The sequence below is a fragment of the Carettochelys insculpta genome, chromosome 2 (genome assembly GCF_033958435.1).
Source record: "Carettochelys insculpta isolate YL-2023 chromosome 2, ASM3395843v1, whole genome shotgun sequence".
In the NCBI taxonomy this organism is placed as follows: domain Eukaryota; kingdom Metazoa; phylum Chordata; order Testudines; family Carettochelyidae; genus Carettochelys; species Carettochelys insculpta.
In genome coordinates, this window is record NC_134138.1 from 174,042,260 (window position 1) to 174,064,154 (window position 21,895).

General features: G+C 38.2%; 1 protein-coding gene across 1 annotated transcript in view; it reads right to left on the reverse strand.

Moving 5' to 3' along the window:
• ABCA13 (ATP binding cassette subfamily A member 13) overlaps window positions 1-21,895 on the reverse strand; it is a 316,624-nt gene that overhangs the window by 249,166 nt on the left and 45,563 nt on the right. Inside the window, exons 11-17 of the mRNA XM_074986018.1 lie at window positions 18,334-18,461; window positions 13,211-13,305; window positions 12,790-12,966; window positions 12,202-12,407; window positions 10,830-10,969; window positions 8,789-8,903; window positions 1,448-6,175 (exon numbers count right to left, since the gene is read on the reverse strand). Of these exons, the coding sequence (XP_074842119.1) occupies window positions 1,448-6,175; window positions 8,789-8,903; window positions 10,830-10,969; window positions 12,202-12,407; window positions 12,790-12,966; window positions 13,211-13,305; window positions 18,334-18,461 (5,589 nt within the window). The remainder of the gene's footprint in view (window positions 1-1,447; window positions 6,176-8,788; window positions 8,904-10,829; window positions 10,970-12,201; window positions 12,408-12,789; window positions 12,967-13,210; window positions 13,306-18,333; window positions 18,462-21,895) is intronic.

Consider the following 21,895-nt stretch of genomic DNA (forward strand, 5'->3'; position numbering starts at 1 on the left):
CACCTTAGCCCAGGATGGTGCCCATTATGCACTGCAGGTCTAGCTTGGGAGAGCTGGTCCGAGCTCCACCCTTTCTGTCTGAGGCCCTGTTCTGGACCCCCATACCAGGAGGATTTTTAAATTACTTTTACTTCTACCTATCCCCAGTATGTTATACACTGGCTTAGGAAACATGGAAGCAGTTAAGAAAATAAACAGAAGAAAATGGAGGCTGGAGGGTGCAGAAAGACATTGTGAAGTACTATTAATAAACATTACCCAAAACTATCTAGCAGCTGTGCGACATTGATTATTGTGGCCCTCGTTCGTAACTGATTTATTTCACGTTGAAACTAAGTAACTTCATTTCAAAGGCCAGATTACCTTGACAACTGAACTCGATAGAATTACATCAGCATAAAACTGGAGTTGTTTTTTAAGTCACAATATTTTACTTCTATTATGATGTTAAAGCAGAATCAATTTAAAGTCTGTTTAGGCAAGCAGAAAGGAAAACTCCACAGTTTACACACATAACTAGAATTACTGATTCCAGAAACTTTCAGTTAGGATGTTTTTTTGCTGAAGAAAAAGCAATTCAAACTTGAAGAAAAACTGATATAATAATTTTAAGAAGCATTTACAGTTGGAAAAAACTGTAAGTACATTGTATTTTTAATTGCTTGGTTGAGAAATCAAACATAAAAAAGAAAAAATTTAACTTTTCTACATTAATTTGGCTAACTGTACACATGACATTTTCTGTTCTTTTTTGTTTTGGTACCTTCATATTTTACTGTATTACTCAGTTTTGGATATTATACTACACGCAATGAAAGACAGCAGATGTGAAATGGATGCATGTGTACCTACATTTTTCTTATTGTGTGCTTGATTTCCCAATTTTAATAGTGCATTAACAGCAGTTTAGTGATCATTTTTACATGTACAACAATAATGTCCCCCCACCTTTGGCAATTTAATTATTCTGACACAAAAATTCATGAAAAATTCATAACTCAAGACGCATTGCTTGGGTATGAGGAACATTAAAGTCTGAATGAATTATTTTTATTCATTTTTAATATTAAGCAAAATCCATTTCAAATATAAAATTTAAGGGACATGTTCTCTGTTTGGGTACCTTGAAGGCAACCGAGTTTAGTTTTGAGTATTTCCAAATTATTTGGCACAGCAACCTTATACCACTTACAAACAGGCCCCTTTTAAAAGATCTAAAGAGAGCCTTCAAATGTTCTGCACCATAATTCTTTTCAGATTTTGTATCCTAAATTCCAACATTATTACAGTAATTTATATAGATAAAATAATAGCCTTGGTGTGTTCAATACAGCTTTGATCTCAGATGTAGGTTTATTACGTGTTCAGTTCTAAAGTTCTACTAATATACAATAACCCTGTCTCCAGAGCATTTGGGCGAAAGGTTAATAGACATATACACACTCACCTCATTTCTGCAATGATATCCTCGTGTAAGCTTTTTAGTAAGACAAATATTTTGTTCCTATAATGATCTCTAGAAGATGGAAATATTTTTAAAAACTCTTTTATCATCTGCACTATCTTGTTTTGGAATGGGGTGATCTCCTTTCCATAATTGTCATACTGTACATCGTCAAAAAACAAGTCAATGAAGTCCATTATCTGAAGGTCTGTATCATTTAAGTGCAGTGTCTCTTCTTCAGTAGTGAGGTCAGAGACCATGTTAAGCAGACTGTTCTGTAAAATCACATGAGCAATGTGAACATTATTCAGCTTTTCCCCACTAAGAAGATCAGTAACAAATGAAATATCAATGTGATCTTGTTTGGAGCCATTTCTGAACAGCTCCAAAAATTCAATGATATCATTGATAAATAGTACTATGTCATCAGATGACTTTTCATTGGCCATCAGGACAAATAGAGCATTTATTACTCTAGAAAAATTTTTATTTGTGTACTCATGTAGCCAGTCTCCAACAACTTCTTGAAAGTCCTCAAAGTTTCTTAGTAGAGTTTCTAGTGATGATGAATTAAATGGTTTTAATAAACTAGCAAGTGCCAATGAAGATTTTTTTCTGGATGCTGTACTTAGTAATTGAACTTCTTTGTCCATCACAGAAAGTAAGTGCTGAACACTAAAATTGACTAATAAATCTTGTAGGTCTCTCTCTGTATCAAGCCAAAGGGCCTCCAAGTCACCAATCAAATTACTGTTTCTACTCAAAGCTGATAAGGCCGTAAGTACCATATAAGTTTGGTTTCCAACAGGAGACAGTGTCAGCAAAGGCTGGGCTGCAGAAAGAAAAGATAGAGTATCTTCATTATCTAGCACTCCAGAGATTTCTTTGGCCATACTTTTTAAATAAGTAAGAAGAGTGTTTATAGCAGACATTCCTGTGCTTCTATCCAAATTTAGGGCACCATAGAAATCTGTTAGGTGTTCAAAAATAACTCTGGCATTTGCCATCTCCGTTGACGACACATTGTTTAGTGCTTCTACAAGCTGTAAAGCAGCTCGTCTTTTTGGTGTGGAGGGGCAATAGACTGAGATGGTGCTACTATTTCCAAACACCAGAACATGCACAGATAGCTTGTTCCAGAACTTCAGTAGCTCTTTCAGAGCCAAACTGTTAATGTTGTGGATCTCAGAAAGCTTCAGAAGAATGGAGTTCCACTCTTTGAATCGATGAAAGAAGCAAGTCATTCTGTAAGAGATCTCCCTCAGATCATCTTCATTTGAACATAAAGAATGTTTCCCAGGAATTGTCAGCCTGAGCTGCTCAAGTACATTTGCAATCGTGATGTAAACAGAGGAAAAATTTGTGTATGCATTTAAGTGACAAGTCCTGAGAGCTGAGTCATTCTGAGGCATTGTCACTGTGAGGTTCCTGCAGATAATGGCAGTAAGACAACTCAAAGTCCTTGCAGATTCTTCAGGCATATTAGTTACCACCTCTAGTAACTCAAGAAAATTATCTACTTTATTGGATAAATCTTCCTTGGTAACTATTGATGTGTTTGCTTCCTGAGCTGATACAAAAGTGTACACTTCAATTAGGGCATCGGTGATGTTTTTGTGAACCAGTCGCTGTATAAGATGGACACCATCAGGAAGAAGGTCAAGTACCTGTAATATATCATGAAGCTCAGTCTCATGAAATAATTGAGTGATTTGCCATAAGTTGGTCAAGTTCCAAGAATATGAATTGTTCTTAAAGAAATCTAACCAGCCTGTCAACTTGCCCAGAAAAGAATTTTCAGTGTACAAAACTTTGATATTTTTAAAGAAACGACGCAAGCTTTTACTGATTTGCTTGAGTTGATCTATTAAGAATTCTACATCTTCATTCTCAGTGTTTTTAACCAAAGTTGCCAAGTTGGTAAGGTTATTAGACTTTAAGATGTCTAGTAACTTCCTTACTAGTTCCACTTTCAAGTCTGCTGCTTTCATCCATGTTTGCAGAGTTATGTTTTGCATTCTTAGTATATTATGAGGCAAGTTTGACATTATGTAACTAATTAGATGTTGAAAGGACTTCCTTAGGGGGCTCATATTTTTGTTTTGTGGAAGAGCTTCAAATGTATTTAGAAGAAGATTTACAGCGTCCGAAGGAGATGAACTGTTTTGTAGGATTTCAGAAGTTATATTCTTCAGAAAAGGTTGAATTCGTCTCAAAAGTGCTTCTGAAGAAGGCTGGAGACTCTGAGACAAATTAGAGATTTCCCTTGAATTCTTGATGGCTCCAGTGATTAATTTAGTAAAATGCATCTGTTCTGAATCAAATGCATATTGTAAGAAACTCATTACGTCTTTGACAGTTGCTTGAATTTGGTCCATTAGCACATTCAATAAAGTAAAGATAAAGTCATGGATCATTCTGTCATTCTTATCAGAAAATGCAGGAAGAACTTTTAAAATTTTTGCTACAATGCTGAAATAAGTATCTGCACATTGTGCATCAAAACCATTTAGGAAGCATGGAGATTCTGTGAGGTTAAAAGTCAAGTTAACAAAATCCAACGTATTCTTTAAATTCGTTTTAGTCTCATTATGGGTACCCAAAGATGTCAACAGAAATAAAACATGCTTTGCATTTCCAAGGTGGGAACAGGCGATGTATTTCTCACTGAGGCTACTGATAATATGAATCCATCTTTTATATCCCTCAACTACATTCACTAAATTATCTGAGGTTAGGAGAGGATTAAGATGAGACAGAAAGCTAACATGTGAAACATTTTTCTCTTTCAAAATGTCTTCCAGTACAAAGCTGGTAACATTCTGGAAAATAATCATACAAGACACCAGGTATTGATCCTGTGATATATTTTTAAGGAATTCAGCAGTCTCCCTTAGTTGTGTGAAAACAGTTCCAAATTCTTCCCCAGAAAGTGTAAGAATATCTGACAGTGAATGCCCAATAATATTTACATGTGTATCTCCAGATTTGACTTTAGAGCTCAATGGAAAAAAAACATCAAACCAGAAATCCAAAACCTCCCTGCTAACATTAACCTCTAGTAGAGATTTCTGCAATTCAACAGTTGCATTTTCAATTGTTTGAAAAGCTTCCTCTAAATTCTCTCTTTTAATTGACCTGATGACATCAATTGCATTGCTAAGTTTACTTATGAATTGTCCTAGAATCTCAGAGTCTTTCCATTCATTAAAATTATAAGCTTCTGTTATTACTTTCAGTAGATATATTGCTGATGTCATTTCTGCACTGATTGTAAATGTTGTATTGCACAGTTCAGCATGGGTTATATTTTCAAGATCTTCAGAAAATTGAGTCAGGCCATTCCGAAGATCACTGAAAAAATTTAAGTCCAACTTTAATATTTCAGATATTTCTTCCAAAATCTCTGTCCACATCTGAAGCCAGGTAGCTGTGCAATGCATGGCAAAAGGCACATTTAGCTCACTTTTGAAGTTTGATGTATTTGACAGAACTCTGACCAATGGGAGCACAAGTGAGGTGTGAAGCTCTCTTGCTTGCCTCAAAGAAGAAGTATTAGGCATGTAGCAATCAGCACATTCATTATTTAGCATGTTTTCTGATGAGATATCAAAAAGTTGTTTCAAATACTGAAAGGCAGCTGCATGAAGCTCTGTGTCTATTATTGCAGTTTTAAGGCTTTCCATAGTCCTATATACCACTTCTATCTCTCCTTTCTCTTTTTGTGCTAGGTTCTGTGCTTGGAGCTGTATGTAGTTGTAAACTGCTGCTAACTTTGCACAGAGGGGTTTCTGGGGGAGGCTTTGGAATAGATTAACAACTTCAGAAATAAAGCCCAAAACCTCACTCATGTTTTGGAAATCAAGTTGCTCTAGAGTAGATGACATGTCTTCTGAGATATTCTGGAAGAGTGATAGCAGAGAACTATTGCTCTGGGAACTTAACTCATCGATGTTTTGATAGACAGAGAACAACATTTGGACAAGTGAGGCTGCATTACTGTTCCCCACCTCAGGGATGCTTTCATAGAAATTGGACACAATTTTCCCTACATCTTGTACCTGAGATATAGAAGTTGTATTTGATACTAGAACAGAAGAAACATTTCTCATAGCATGGTGAGTACTGAAAGCAGCAGGGAAGTGTTCTTCGGTCAATACTCCAACTTCATAGAGATTCCATAAGAATTCTTCCGTAAAGTTGTTCACATAATCCAGAGCAACAAAAGATAATTCAGGCCAATCTGTAAGGGTTTTCTGGAAGACCGGCAGTCTTTTACTAACAAGGTTTGGATTTTCCCAAAGGGAAAGCATAGTTTTAGATAAGAACATCTTCAGCAGCTCTGCAGCTTCTACCTGGCTTCCAAACATTTGATGTTCAAGTTGATCCAACACCTTTTTGACTACTTGCCAAAATACTTCCTGCTGCTCATTCTGTCGGAGCCTCACAAGAAGTTGATAGTTCTCTAGTATGTCATTACTGATGTTCATATATTTTCTAAACTCTGTAGCAGATTCCATATTGGCAGAAGCATTCAGCCACATAATAGCATTGTTGAGGACTATTTCTGTTAGAGACTGAAGGTCATGAAGGCTTGAAGGTGCTAAAGAATCAGACATCAACATTTCTTGTATGAGCTCTGCAAGGTGTAGAATGAAGAGGAAATCCTCCTCTTGAAGAACGTCTATGTTGTTCTCCTTCTTCAAAAGTTCTTTCACAGGTGTCAAGATCCTGTAAAATTGATATTTTTTTCAAATTAGTAACCTCCAACCAGTCAAATGTAATACTTTACCTTGTATTTATTATCACATCGTTACAGTTACACATCTTAAAATCCAAATGCATTTCACAGAGGCAAAGCACATTTTGCTCAATATAGAAACAATTAAACACACCAGAACTGTAATACATTAACAGCTTAACCTATTAATAAAAAAAAGTCAAAAACAGGGATTAGAACATCAACACATAAGTCCTCTAAATACAGAGGAAGCTAGATTTCTGTTTTAAGAAGATCCACTTCTATTAGCATAGTAAACATCTCCATTTCACAAAACTTGCATATTCTGCTTATTAAACTAGAAAAGCCTTGAAGCTCCACTGACTGAATAGCTTTACATCAAGGATGTTAAAAATAAAACAGATAGAAAAATGTAGTATATTTTGCATACATTTGACAAGTGTGAATGTTTTCAAGGTTTTTGCCAAAAAAAAAAAAAGATCCAGGGTTATTTCCAATAAAGGTTTGGTTTTAGCTTTTTTAACAAAAACTTACAATATATCAAAAGCAGGCTGCAACATGAAAATGCTGAACTGGAATTCATATGGAAATTTGACACCATTAGAATGGGTCTGAATAGGAACTGGGAATGGCATTCTTATTACAAGAAGTAATTTACCACTTCAAGCATTCTTACCTTTTTATCCACATCCACCCTGGTTGAATTGACTCTGATCTAACACTCCCATCTCTGTATCCCTACTCTTGGTTTCTTTCTTGGGCTTTTTTTTTCCCCCACTTCATGCATCTCATGAAGTGAGTTGCAACTCACAAAAATTTATGCCATAATAAAAGTGTTAGTCTTTGAGGTGTCACTGGACTCCTCATTGTTTTTGCTGAAACAAACTAACAGGGCTACCTCTGAAACCTGTCATTTTAACACAGGCATCTTTCAATGAAAATAAGTTTTGACCTAAATAAATTAAATAAATAAATATGGCCAGCTGTTCTTAGAAGGCTGGTTAAAAACAGCTAAGCTGACTCACTAACCAAGGAGTGTTGGGATCAGAAGGCCTCAGGACATGGACCTCCAATCCAGAAAGCATATACATTATGAGAGCAGAGCCAAGAAAAATTATATGTGGATTTCATATGAACAGAGAATCTAAACCACATCAGGCACCAGTATCTAGGAACTATCTTAGTGTCACAATCCCCATTCCTCATCTTTCTTTACTGACATTTTTATCAGACTGGACAAGTATATTTGCTCCTGGGTGGATGATAGGTGATCTGATTTGCTCTCAGTGAATTAAATGCAAAAGTCTCACTTTCTTCACTGGGAACAAAATTCAGCCTTATTACTATGCACAAAACAAAACAACAAGAAGTCCTGTGGCACCTTATAGACTAACAGATATTTTGAAGCATAGGCTTTCATGGGCAAAGACCTGCTTCATCAGATGCATGAGACAAAACAAAACAGAAAACCATATCATATCATCACTATAAGGAAACCCTTTGTTCAAATCATTAGGGAGTTCTCCTTAACGACTCAGGTTACAACACAGGCCATGGGATGAGCAATGCAATTCAGTTAGAAGCAGCCTTGCTCATTCTATTTCATAAGATAAAAAATAAGTCAGCATTTGGCAGCCATACAGAGCATACTCAATGACTGTGGCTATATTTACAAACACCACTCAACATATCATTTAAAGTGTATTTTTTTACAATTAAGTATGCCACTGATGTATTTGGAATCATGGACACACGCTGGCTGGCGTGAAGCTGCACTCTGATGAAAACAGTACATAACAGTGTTGATTAAATGGATTCCTCTCTACTCTTTGTGTAGACATTACTGCCCTGACAATAATGCAAGCAGTTTTGTGGGGGGAGCAGGGGAGGTACATTAGAGGCTTCCAAAAGCCTATTGAAATGGACACATGGGCTGTGCCTACACTTGCATTCCTCCTTCGAAAGAGGTATGCAAATAAGGGAAATTGAAAATTCAAATGAGGGAAATAGAAAATGTAAATGAGAAGCAGCTTACATATCAGGAGCCTAATTTGCATGTCCTTTCAAAAGAGCTTCTTTCAAAAGAAAAGCAGTGTAGATGTGGCTCTTCCGAAAGTAAGCCCCATCTTTGAAGGAATCATTCTTTCTAAAAGAAGATTGGGAAAAAGGGTTCATTCGAACATGAGGTTTACTTTCCAAAGAGCTGTGTCTACACTGCTTTTCTTCTTTCGAAAGAAGCTTTTTCAAAAGAATATGCAGATGAGGTGTCCAATATGTAACTGTGCACCTCATTTGCATTTTGATTTCCTTAATTTGCATGCCTCTTTCTAAAGAGGCATACAAGTGTAGACGCAGCCCTGTAGTAAAATGAAGTGAGCAGAGAGCTGTTCTATTAAAGCTTTTGAATGAGGGCCACAGAGATATAAACATCTGTGATCCTACAGCAATAATATTTCCTGTTGGTCAAATGTAGAAGTTCTGTCTCATTAAGACGAGAAAAATAATCTAATTTAACAATGTAAAATACCTGAAATAGAAGAAAACACAAGAATGTTCTGGAAAACAGTTAAGGAAAGCATTTAGAATTAATTAGTTTAACTAACCTGGTCCATGAAGGGAATGTGGAATTTGATAAATTTTGCAGAAATGCTAGGTAACTATCAATGATGACCTTGAGACTGAGCTTTTCTCCAGAACAGACAGACATTTCAGTATCATCTGCACACAAAATACATTTTGTAGTTTAATATGAGAAGTAACATGTATTGTGTTTTCAATATGTAGGCATCTGTGTGGCAGAGAGAAGCAAAACGAATTGATCTATTCAACAGGGGCCTTATCCAAGTCCCACTGTTATCTTAGAAAAGATTCCATTGAGCTCAAAAGTTGGATCAGATGAAAAGAGACATACAACTACATTCTCCGATACTGCTATAGAAATCCAAAACAATGCATTTTTAATGAAGAAAGGATATGGCCCTTTTAGTAAGTGTATTTTGATACCAACCAGCAATGAATGGTTTAAAGAATAGTGATAGGGTCAATAAATAACAGATCTACAAAAAATGTACCAGTAACCACAAACCCCTCATAGAAAGAACTGAGGCTATATTTGAATTAAATACAAAGTCCAAAGCTACAGTAAAATGAAGACTGAATTTTATTATGCAAATATATTCTGAATGTCCCCCACATGCAAAGGGAAAGGACTTCAACACACCAGTAACCTTTCATTTCCCAGAGCCTCAAAAAAGTATCTTTATGAAATTCACAGGCATGTCCTGGTTATCCTGTAGTGCATCACAGTGATCAGAGCTCTGAATTCCATACAATCGTCTTGCTTTGTGGGAGACTTTCAGGTCATGCCAGCCCATATCATAAGGGTGATTTTTTAAGAAATCCAATAATTTTAACAGTTATTTTGTGGTCAGTTTCTCTCAGCAGCTTTCTTAGCGCAGGATATTCAGTGCTTATTTCCAATTAACTGTTGGAGCTTTTCACTTCGGTTGTGAGATGCTGATTAAGAACCATTTTCAAAATGTGTCAGTCTGCTAAATAAAAAGTGTCTTTCAAAATGTGTGCAAACATAGGTGAATTCAGGTGAAGGAACGATAGGAAAAAACTGAAGGAACCATGTGCCTGGTATTAGCGCTATTTAACTAATGTATCCATGGTGTCAGTCAGACTGTCAAATAGCTTTCCTGTCCAACAAAATTTTCCAAATATTTCAGAACGCTTTCCTGCCCCATGTCAAGACAAAACCCAAGATCTTTTGAAAAAAAATTATGAAGCACTCTCATCCAAGAACTGCTAAGAGCTATGTGGCCCAAATACTAGCCTTAGACAGAGGGTGGCTACCCAAGTTCAAGCCCTACCTAAGATGTTTTTTTAAAAAAAAAAAAAAGAAAAAAAGCTTCATCCACCTCCTGTCTGGTTAGGTGATCTGTAATAGTCACCTACCATGACATCTCCCTTGTTTTTCACGTCTTTTAACCTTATCCAGAGACTCTCAATGTGTCCATCTCCTATGTCCATCTCAACCTCAGTCCAAGTATATACATTATAACATATCCTGTTCCCCACCCCCGCCTAGCATTCCTGAGTAAGCTGTACCCTTCTATAACAATATTCCAGTCACATGTATTATCCCACACAGTCTCTGTGATGCTAACTATGTCACACTTGTGTTTATTTACTAGCATCACAAGTTCTTCCTTCTATTCCCAATACTTCTTGTGTTTGTATATCGACAACTAAGATACTGATTCGATTTTGACCCCCGTGTTTACCTTTTTTCTCTCCTGTTGCAGCCCATGCTCCCCCCAATTTCTGACCTATCTCCCAACAGATACATTGCCACAAAAAGCTTTGGGGTTTTGATGAATCAGTACACTACCAGCAAAAAAAACAAAAACCATACCTACACCAGTGTAAATGCACACAGAACCAGATTATGTATTCTCTGGGTTTTACCTCAGCTAGCAGTTTAACTATTGCCTTAATCCTAAGAGTAAAAGCTTTTTTGAAAATAGATGTGCACCCATTATGAAACTTCCTCTGTTTCTTTTTTGAGTCCTGTACTGTGAAAAACAAATAGAAGGCAAAAAAAAAATCTACTCGATCAATAGCTATTTGTTTACTTACTTGAGTGACCTCTGGTGAAACCTTCTTCTTTGTTCACATATTGAGCTATCTCACATGTTCTCCTGACAAATGTTGTTAAGTGCTTCCAGTATGGGTCTGCCTCAAACTCAACCCACATTTCTTCAAGTGTACAGATAGCCCTAAAATGAACAAGGATCCATAAGTGGGATATATAATGATCACAATGATGATTTTCTGAATTAAAATCCCTGGGTTCAGCACATGGTTCTGCTGTATGGGTAGCACTCGATCCTGCTATTGTTTTACTTTTACGAGCTGTCCCACTGATTTCAATGCAGCTATCACAGGTGTAAGGCAAGCAAGGCTCATGGCCAGGTCCTGCTCACACTGTCATCAAGGGTAAAACTCCCACTGATGTTCAAGCAAACAAAAATGGGCATCTGACTCTTAGGGGCACCCAAGTTACTGATAAACATAGAAAAAGTACCATGAATTCAAGAAACACTGACAAACAGTTTAACTCAAAATGTTGCACACTAAAACCAATACAACCTGGGAAGGAAGTGCATCTTCCTGATTTTAACTACCTACTTGTATTAATAATCCTCTGTTGCATCATTAAAAAGAAAGATCAGTCCAAACAACAGCATAAATTCTTGTGTGTCTACATTAAAAAAGCACTTTCTAGAGCCCTTTGAGTCTGCATAAGAGCCCTCTGTTGGTCTCAAAGCCCCATGGCCAGGGTCATGCTGTAATTATCAGCAAGGCTGGTGCTCAAATAAGAGAAGCAAACCAACAGACCCCAGTCAATTTCCAATTAATTTAGAAACACGTCGGGGGATAAAAATCAATTTTTCTGACAAATATGAAAAAGGGACAAAAGCGAGGCACTAATAAATTATCTAATATAGAGGGTCTGGTACAAGCAATGGGCTTGCTCCTGCTTCCCTTTAAATCAATGGGTTTTGGAGCAGTGACTACAATGGAATTAAGTTTAGGCTTAATGGAGTCTTTAAAAAGAAGCAAACCTTCTCTACAGAATAGCTTGATTCTGCAAATACTCATGTGCCTGAATATCTTCATGCAGAAGTGTAATCTCTTAATGAATGGGATGGGATGCTGCATTCGTAAGTATCTGTAAGACCCTGACTGTTCGGGCCTAACAGAATACTTGATTGTATTTGTATCATACAGGGAACTTTATTTTAACAACCTTGTGCCCAAATTTAACTTTTGAGAGGAAATACAAAAATAAATTCATATGTGAGCAACTTTTCTTGATACAAGGCTGATTTCATTTGCACTGATTCCACACTGCATTGACGTCAGTGGAGTTTCTCCCCAATTTAACTTGTTGTGAGGGAGAATACAATCAGGCCCTTTATAAATAACAACATGTATAAGTCATTACAATGAGAGGAGTAGCTGCTTCTGACAAGAGTGAACACAGACTTCATCCTGAGATGGTGCCTTTGTGCCCAGCAACTGATTAATTTTACAGTAAACAGCACTATTTTCAGTGAGCCGCTGTTCTATTTCTTTCCATCCCAAATATTCTTCCTTAATTGAATCTGGCAGGTTCTGTTCTCCAAGAAGTACTTTCTGCAAAAGTAGGACCTTTGAAAACAAAGAAAGCAATTATTTGTAAGCAGTGAGCGATTAAAGGGGACAATTCTTTTTTCAGATTTTTACCCTGTCTTATCCTTCTAACGTAAATTTATTGATTTTTGTAGTACTGTTTCCAGTTCATATAGGTGCAGGTGAGATTGAGAGAGGGGAATCAAGTCCTCAATCGATTCTCCTTCTGCATGTCCTAGCAAAGTGGCTCATCCAAATGGTCATGAGCACACAAAATGTGTATGTGTGTTACCATAAATTTATTATAAATAATTTAATTTACTGTAGGTATTTTACTACTCTGGGCCACTATGAATGAACAAAATGAAATAAACCAAAAATGCACCTCAGGTCTTATTAAAAAAAAATCAGAAATACTTACAGACTTCTTTACTGACTGGATTTGGTTGCTTAACTCAAAGGAATCATTTGAATAGTTGTGATGGCACACAATTCCTGCTAAAATCTCTCTGACCTTAAAGTCTTGTGGAAGCTGAACAGCCTTGTCAAACATTGTAAGTAAATCTTTGCAGACACAGGATGTATTACTCATCAAGATCTAAAACGCAATTAATACACCATCGCTGTGAAAATGCAGCAAGTGAGAAGACACTGATTTAATAGAACTCCACCTATCCCACCCCACAACCATGACACATAAAATAAAAACTAAACCAATTCCAACAAACAGAATCGTGAACTGCTTATTTTAGCAACCATGCTCTTTACCAGGAATAAAAAGAATCCAGTCTTAATCTGTAGATATTATGTGCATTAAAGACCAAGAATAAGGAATGACTTGCCTGTTTTAACTCCAAAAAGAGTGTTTCAAGGTCAAGATGCATGAAGCCATCCTTTTCAATAAAGGGTTTCAATTTTTCCAGGTTATGTAAAATTTCTGTAAGACATTCATACTTTTGTTCAGAAAAAAGAAATAGTTATCCCTGTGATTTAGAATGTGCTCTATGAAAGAGACAAACATACTTCTAGATTTATACACGCAACATGGTGTAATGTAATTGTAATAACTCTTAAGACAGACCACACTAGCAAGTTCTTTCAAAAGATTTTTTGAAAGAAGGGGGCTCTTTCAAAAGATCCTATGGAGCAGCTACACACAAAAAGCATTTTTTCAAAAGTAAAATCAAAAGAATGTTATGATCCTTACAAAATTGCTCTTCCTTTCCCATTTCAGGAAGAACGCCTGCTTTCAAAGGCTTCTTTTGAAAGGAAACATGTAGACACTCTGCAGGCTTTTTTTTTTTTTTTTAAAGAGGAGTCCTCATGGGGCTTGATTTTTTTTTATCGCTGGCCCATTCTTTTGACAGAGCCGGGGGCTGTGTGGACATTGTCTTTCAAAAGACCAAATTGTTCTTTATATCTGCTTTTTTGCGTGTGGATGCTCAGTTTTGAAAGAAGCTCCTCCAGAAGAGATCTTGCAAAAGGCTTCATTGAAAACATCTCTGTAGTGTAGATGTAGCCACAATGTGTATTCATTGGAAAAGCACAAGGATTCTTCTTCACCCCTTTGCAGTAGGTGTGTATACAGCTACAGTTTTTGCACTGTCAGGGTATGTCCACACAGCACACGTATTTGAAAATAACAGCCGTTATTTTAAAATAACTAACTATCCATGTGTCTACAAGATGCAAGAACTATTTCAAAATAATTTTGAAATAGCAGTCGAGTTATTTCAAAATTGGTAACCCTCATTTTACAAGGAATAGTGACTATTTCAAAGTAGATGATGTTAAAATAGGAATTAGTGCTTATTTCAAAATTGGTATTTCAAAGTATGTGTTATTCCCTGTCTTAACAGAGCCTATTTCACAAGAGGCACGTTGGCTGTACCTGCACATGCCCCCTCCTTTTGGATTTTGATGGGGCAGTTTGGAAGATGCTAACGAGACACTGACATGAATATGCAGCACCTCATTAGCATAATGGCAGCTGTGCACTATTCGAAAGTGCCACTTTTGGAACACATGCTGCCCATGCATATTCATGTCAGTGCCTCATTGGCATCTTCCAAACTGCCTCATTAACATACCCCCTCCAAAAGGAATTATTTCGGAAATAGCTTATTTCAGACTAAGGCTGCTGTGTAGACATAACCTCAGAAAACAAGGGCTATCATTGTCTGGCATCCACACCAAGCAGGCAAGGAGGAATTAAGTCCATGGATCTGCATGTACTCCTACATCCAGATGGTACTGCTGCCTTTGTACAGCTGGAACACTTGCACCGTGCTTCTGTGGCACAAGAGTCATGCTCTCCTGGACCTCTGGGAGTCATTGGGCAATATCTGCTACGGTGAAGGAGCTCCCAAGTTTCCATCACTGGGCTGCTCTGGTGTGTAGTCCTCTTTATACTTTCTACCCTTTATACTACCAGAGCTGTAAAAAGTCACCCCAATACAGCCAAAAAAATGGATATCCATATTATACAGTGCAGGAGGGCAACAAAAAGCAGTGGCACTCATATTCCATTCCTTGCAGTTCTTATCTCTGACAAGAGTCGCAGTGGTACAGAGCCACTGACTTAAAATAGAGTTCCAGATTATTTATACCGGTATTAGAAAAGAATTGGATTACAGGACAACTTCTCCACAGGTGTGTCTACATGAGCCCCCTCCTTTGGAAACGGCATGTTTATGAGGCGCTGCCATGAATATGCAGCACCTCATTAGCATAATGGCAGCCACAGCGATTTGTAAGTGCTTTCTAATCACACTCCGCCCATGTAGCCAGGGGCCTTTCGAAGGCCAGGGGCCTTTCAAAATGATCCCCAGGACTTCCCATTTGCTTTGGGAAAAAGGGGCTTTCAAAGACAGGGGGCTTATTTCAAAAGACCCCCGGCTACATGGGCGACTTGCGATTCAAAAGTGGCACTTTCGAATTGCCGTGGCCGCCACTATGCTAATGAGGTACTGCATATTCATTAAAGTGCCTCATAAGCATATTTCGAACTGCCTCATTAACTTGCCCCTTCCCAAAGCAGGGGGCTCATGTAGACACACACTATGAATATTTGTTAGCCGGTGGCCGGGTAATGTGCGGTGAGGTAATCCCCTGGGTCCTAAGCAACCCAGTTTTTACTGTTAGAGCAGGCAGCTCCTAGCACTCTCACCCACGGCCAGGCTGTAGTAACCAAATGGTTAAAGTTCTTTTTGTTGTGCTGGGTGTGTTGCAGTGACAAAGGGATAACCGGGTCAGGCTCAGAGCTTAACTAGTTACAAGTTTATTAAGCTACAGTTATAAGCGTGTGGTTACAAAAGGCTATTGTCTACTTCTTATATGCTAGCAAAGTACAGGTGTTAACAAGTTACATTACAATCCAATACAAAGATATCTGTTACCATCTAACACAATGATATCTTGATACAATGACATCTAGTTACAGAGCTCTAATTCTTTAGCTGTGCACAAAAAAGTCGGAGACCTAGCATGGGTGTATCTTACCCTCTCTGCGTCTCTCGATACCAGCGTAGCCAAGCCGGATCGGTCACTCAATTCCGCGGAAAGACGAATACGAGGTTGGGTGTCCCCAGTTGTGGACCTCGGGAGGCAATTACCTGACCCGACCAGCAGGTAGTTGGTGGAATGCGCTCAAAGTTAGAGTTCTGCTGGACCCATCTTTTATACCCCTATGGGTTATGTATTCTCTTTCTTATCTATGGTGCCAGATCATACTGGTCTGTCTTTGTGATGCCAGTTTGTTACAAGGGCATTTCTTACTTAATTTGCACTTGTAAGACAGGAGATAAGCAATTTAGGAGTACAGGACATTCTTTTCTGTGGGCGGGGCACTTCCCCTTCTGGGATGGTTGTGTGGTCATCATATCGATCAATGCCAGCTGGGGTGATTTCTTGAGGGTCCCCCCCACCTCATGTTGACAGTTTGGCCTGTTAGCCTTCTAGCTGTACTTTCTGCTTCTCAGGGTCACGATAAGCTAGCACATCTGGGCCTCAATGAGGGCATCAAAGACTGTGCTGTCAGCAGCCGTTTCCGTGCCCTGTGTGCTTCTCAGTGGGGGGGGGCAGCGAGCAAGCTGGCTTGTAAGGGGGAGACTTTGTCTGGCTACAATATTGCATATAGTGAAAGATGTATTATTTATGGGGATTGAACCACCAAGAGTTTATGAAATATTCATTCCATGCTAAAGCTGTCCCACCATGTTAAAGCTGTTTTCTTCCACCTGTTCTTGCCAAGAATGTGACAAACTTTTCTGCACCTTAAAGAAATTATTTCTCCAGACACTCAGAGGGTATAAACAAGATAGTTCTATTGATACCAGTATGGCCACACCAATTTACATCAGAATCTCATATAAAATACATGAAATGAATACCTCTAAAAAAACCCAAAGACTCCAGGCATGATTCTGAATTTCTTAGAGGTTTGGGGTGCACAAGTAATTCAGAACTGTTACTGATAGTGCAATGTGTTTAGGAACCTGAATCGTGAGGATAAGGACTCCATTGTGCTGGGTGCACAATATAGAACAACAATGAACAAATAAGACAGTTTCTGCAGCCTAAAGAAATATTCACAGCATGCAAAAACCAGTGAGCAAATGTTTTAAATTAGTTTATGGGCCTAATCCTGCTATTATTTATGACATGTTAATTTTACTTTGGTTTCACTCCAATGACTTCCATGAAGTTATCCTGATTGATGGCCATTTAATGTAGAAATATAAAGTGGCTGATTGTGCACTAAGTTTGTGACTTAAAATTGTGCTTCTACTTTGAAAAAAGGTTATGTAAAGAAAACATTTTCCTTCCTCGCCAGGTCTGCTCCCTGTTGTGCACTCAGAGTAATGTTGCCCTCATTCAGCCACTAAAATATATTTGCAATTCCTCTCACTCTCCCCACTTACTCTGAGCCAACACAGCCAAGAGGCTGGCTTAGATTATTCTTGTGTCTTGTACAACAGCAAGAGAGCAGGGTACAGTATTGAATTTCAATTACAGACCCATCAGCTACAAACCCATTAATGACAACAGCAACAGAGTTATTACCGATGCTATAATCTGAAGAAATAACCACTATTATCACTGAGAACATCATGTGACCTTTAAAAACCTTTGTATCTCATAATAGTGCACAAGGATGAAAGTATTGACTCAGGATGTCGTGCTTGATGTTGCAAATACTTTTATATGTAATCTGAGAACATGTGATGTGGGAGTCATTAAGACAATATAATTATACATATTCTTCAGTCATTTTTTAGAATAGAACTGCACGTCAAACACTGAAATTTGATTAATTAGTGTAACATTTAAAACTGACTAACGTAGAATCATCCAAAAACACAAAAATCTGACAGCTATTTGCAATCATAAAACACACTCTAAAGCTAGAATGTTCACATTGTACAGGCAAAAAGAAACAACAGGTCACTGGCAGGGAAAAACAAAAGCCACAAAGATCAGAGCTGAATCCTGATGTAAACTGTTTGTGAGTGTTCATACCCAGGGTTTGGGGATAATTACACTGGCAGAAACCCAGCGACAGATTGAGACCAGGATCCAAAACTCTTACAAAGTACAGTATTGCACAGATCTGGAGATCTTGTTCAAGTCCACATGTGTAGGAGACAGGACATATGTTGTACAATTATTCACACCTGCTTGAATTAAATCCTTGAAAAAAAACAAGCATATACTACTTCACAGGCATCTGTTCATCAGGATGAAAGCAAACGGCTTTCCTTACTAAATTTGTGAAATGAAGATGTGTGTGTGGTGTGTTTTACCATTAAGAGAAATGAAATCTGAACAACTCTAGAGACACCGGAAATATATTAGTGTGGGATATATAATGCAGACTGAATGCTTTCCAAGATGTACAGCATTATTGATCAATGCATGACAGCCATTTGAGAGCTAGTGAAAAGTAACCACAGTGCAGCTTTACCTTTAGTGAAATATAATTTTTGGATGATTACATTCCTTATAGCTCCATCCACCAGAAGCACTCTCTTCACAAAAGGACACTGAGGCAAGCTCTGAATCACAGTCCGCAGCTTGTCCAGATACAGAACTCTGTAGGTAAAGAGAAAGAAAAATAGACTGAGGAGTTCAACATATCATCACCCAGAAGGACGTAGTACTACAGAATGACTTTATTTTTGTATTGTACTCACATCTATTCATATTTTTGCAGGTGTGATACATCTTGATTTTAGTAAGGCTTTTGATGCATCCCACACAAAAATCCAAACAATCTAGGGTAATGTAGTCTACATGGAATTACTATGGGGGTGGGGAGGGCAGAGAGGCTACGATACTCAAAGACAGTACTCAAAGAATAGCTGCCAGTATTTCACTGTTGTAATTGAAGTTATTTACCTTGGGAAGCCCAGCAGGCTCCTGGCCTGGGTCTGGCATGATTCAGTATTTTCATTAATGACTTGGATAACAAGGTATAGAATAAGCTAATACAATTTTCACATGACCCAAGCTGTCAGGGGTTGGTTGCCAGTGGTGCAGAAGACTGGTATTAGAATTCAAAAAAACTTAAACTAGCCTCATGACTGACTGCTAACAAGATAATTCTGTTGGACTGGGAGAATAGGAAATTTAAAGTATTTCAACATAAATATATTGTTTGCAGTGTTGCATGCACTAGTCAAGAATCTTGGGGTAAGTGTTATTCCTTTTATTGTTGAACATGCATAACTGAAACAAGATTTGCATCTGATCCTGTATACACATGCATGCATGCACTGAAGTCCATGGAACTACTTGTTTGTACTTGCATGTGTTACTGGGGATCATAAATTTTAGTGAGTCCTCAGGCAGTTCCTAAGTATTTTGTTATATTTGTTTTTAGATGCATAATTTGTATGTAATTCATTTTTTCTATCGGGGTGGGGGTGGTCATTTTTAGATTAATAGTTTCAAAGTATACAATGGCATATAAAAATTAAAAAGTAACAACTGAAAAAACAACCTTTTAGTACTGCTAAAGACATGCAAATAAAAAAAATCAGTGCTTGAAGATTAACTGGAATGCTAACATGAATATTCAAGCTAATGACAGCTTTATATGGTGAACGTCAATATGAACTGCTTTGCCTCCTGTTCTCATTCCACTTACAGAGCCATACATTCTGTGGTGTTTTAGCAAACTCACAAGTCTCAGAAACATTAAGGGAAGAAAAACTTTTCAACTCTTGGAATTTACTTTGCAGATCAAAAGAGAAAGGGGGGGAAAAAAGTCTCCAAGGTTCCTTAACGACCTTATGACAAGGTAGCTAGTCTCTGGTTAGCATGAGCCAAGCTATCCCGGACTGGACTAGACGAGTTAGAGAGACTGACTACACCTGGGTCTATAAAGGGCTGCTACTAGATAGCTGGGGAGAGAAAGGGCTGAGACAGAGCACTGGGGAGCAAAGCCATGCTGGAGTGGAACTAACTCCTGGGTCCCTGAAGCAATGGGCTCAAGGAAATAACCCCATCACTGTGGCTCCAAGAGAGGAGCAGAGCTAGTGTGCCAGAGACCTCTAGCACAGGTGGCCCTGAGGCTTGGGAGGTTAGGTATAGAATTGAGAGTGAGGCCTTTGTGTTGTTTAACCGTGTGATAAAAGATTTATCTGAGACTGTTTATGCTGGATCAGGGAAGCAGCAGAAGGCCTCTTGCCATAGTACCTCACAGTTGTGAAAGTGGCTCCCTGTTAGATGGAGAAGTGTTATTAGGCCCAGTTTACATATGGAGAACTAAGGTACTCGGGGACCTAGCGAATTGCCCAAGGTTACACAAGAACTCTAAGGTGAAATAGGGACTTCAACCCACATCTCTCAAGTATCAGGCCATGAAGCTAACTACTGTACCATTCTTTCTCAGATTATTCTCCTTCTCTTAATTTAGAACAGGGGTAGTCCAATTTCTATTTTTTTTTTCTATATCCAAATATCTTGGTCAAGGTACAATGCAGGCCCAGACTCCACAGAAACATTATTCACACTGCAGTAACAGTAAGTAAACAAAAAGATTTTGAGGTCAATTCAAAAAAAGAGTCTGGTAGGGCCACCTATTGACATCCCCTGATTTAGACTAATGAGAGAATATAATTAAACCCAACATGGACACACAAAATTCCTTTCAGAATGAAGTATTTCAAGGAGTGGCACTGGTGTTAGCACACAGCATTTCTTTTCACACAGCGCCCTTCTTTTTCAGTTTATTTTATTTAACTTTTCCTGGAACTTTCTCTCTGTTTATTACAACAAAACAAGCGAAACTGATGCAGAATAGTTGATTTTTTCTGGGTAAATATCAAGAGTTTATTTTGTGAAGGAAAGGAAAGGGGTAAATGCACCTAGTAGATTAATACTTTAATGAAAGGAATTGAATGTAGTTTTCTGCAGAATTAAAACACAACCCGAAACATAATGCCATCTCTGAGTTTAAGAAAACACCATATGTCTTATCCCCACTTAAAACTTTTCATTTGAATAAATAGTTTTCTGTTATAGATTTCGAGCTACTTGCCTATAAATATTTACATTTAATAATTGATCACATCATTTTAAGTGCTTACATTCAGCTTCAGCCTTTCCCTCTGTTTTGGTTTTTAAACCTTTCAAAGATTTCCTTGTGTTTGAAACCTATTCTGACATAGATTTTCATGTTCTTCCCTTTTTAGTGTGTCAAATCTTTAACTATTATCTGCTAACAACTTGAAATATGTATGTAGTAGGCATGAAATTCATCAGTATATTCAAATCAGCACACACTTCAGAGTTTGAGTGCATGTCTGTTTGTGTATTGTATCAATCTACTAGAGCAAGGGTCACCAACTCGCAGCACAGGTGCCAAGAGCAACACACAAGCCAATTTTCATCGATATATGAGGCAAGAGCTCAGCCCCATACTTCCTCCCCCATGCAGCCAGGAGCTTGCTTAAAGCCATGCTGCCTGTGGATTAACAAAAGCCCAGCTAATGCTACCAACCACCACCTGAACGGTGAAGCTCTGCATCCTAATTTATTAATGAAGCTGTTGTAAGCAGGACTATTAGTGACTTTAAAAAGTATCACCGGCTCTCAGGCTGTACATTGAGGTCAAAAAGTGAAATTTTGGCACTCCGCCTCAGAAAGGTTGCTGACTCCTGTACTAGACTAACGTATAGCCTTATTTCCACAGTTGCCTTTACACATGCACACAGACTTCTGTATTACCGCTTGTATGTATCTCTCATGATCAAGTCTGCAAAGAGGAGATGATGTAAACAGCAATATCAACAGCCACCACAGGTCTGGGGGCAAAGTGTGAGGGGGCTGGCTGTGGAGACTTGGGTGGATGGGGCAGCATCAAAGGCAGCCAGCCCTTCATGCCACCCAGAGCACAACATTGGGGGGTCCCTCTCCAACCGTCAGAAGTGGCAGAGTGATGCTCCCACAGCATTTCAAAACAGCCTGGAGCTCCCAACCACCACCACTGCCACAGCAGATATATATGGCAATGGCTGGGA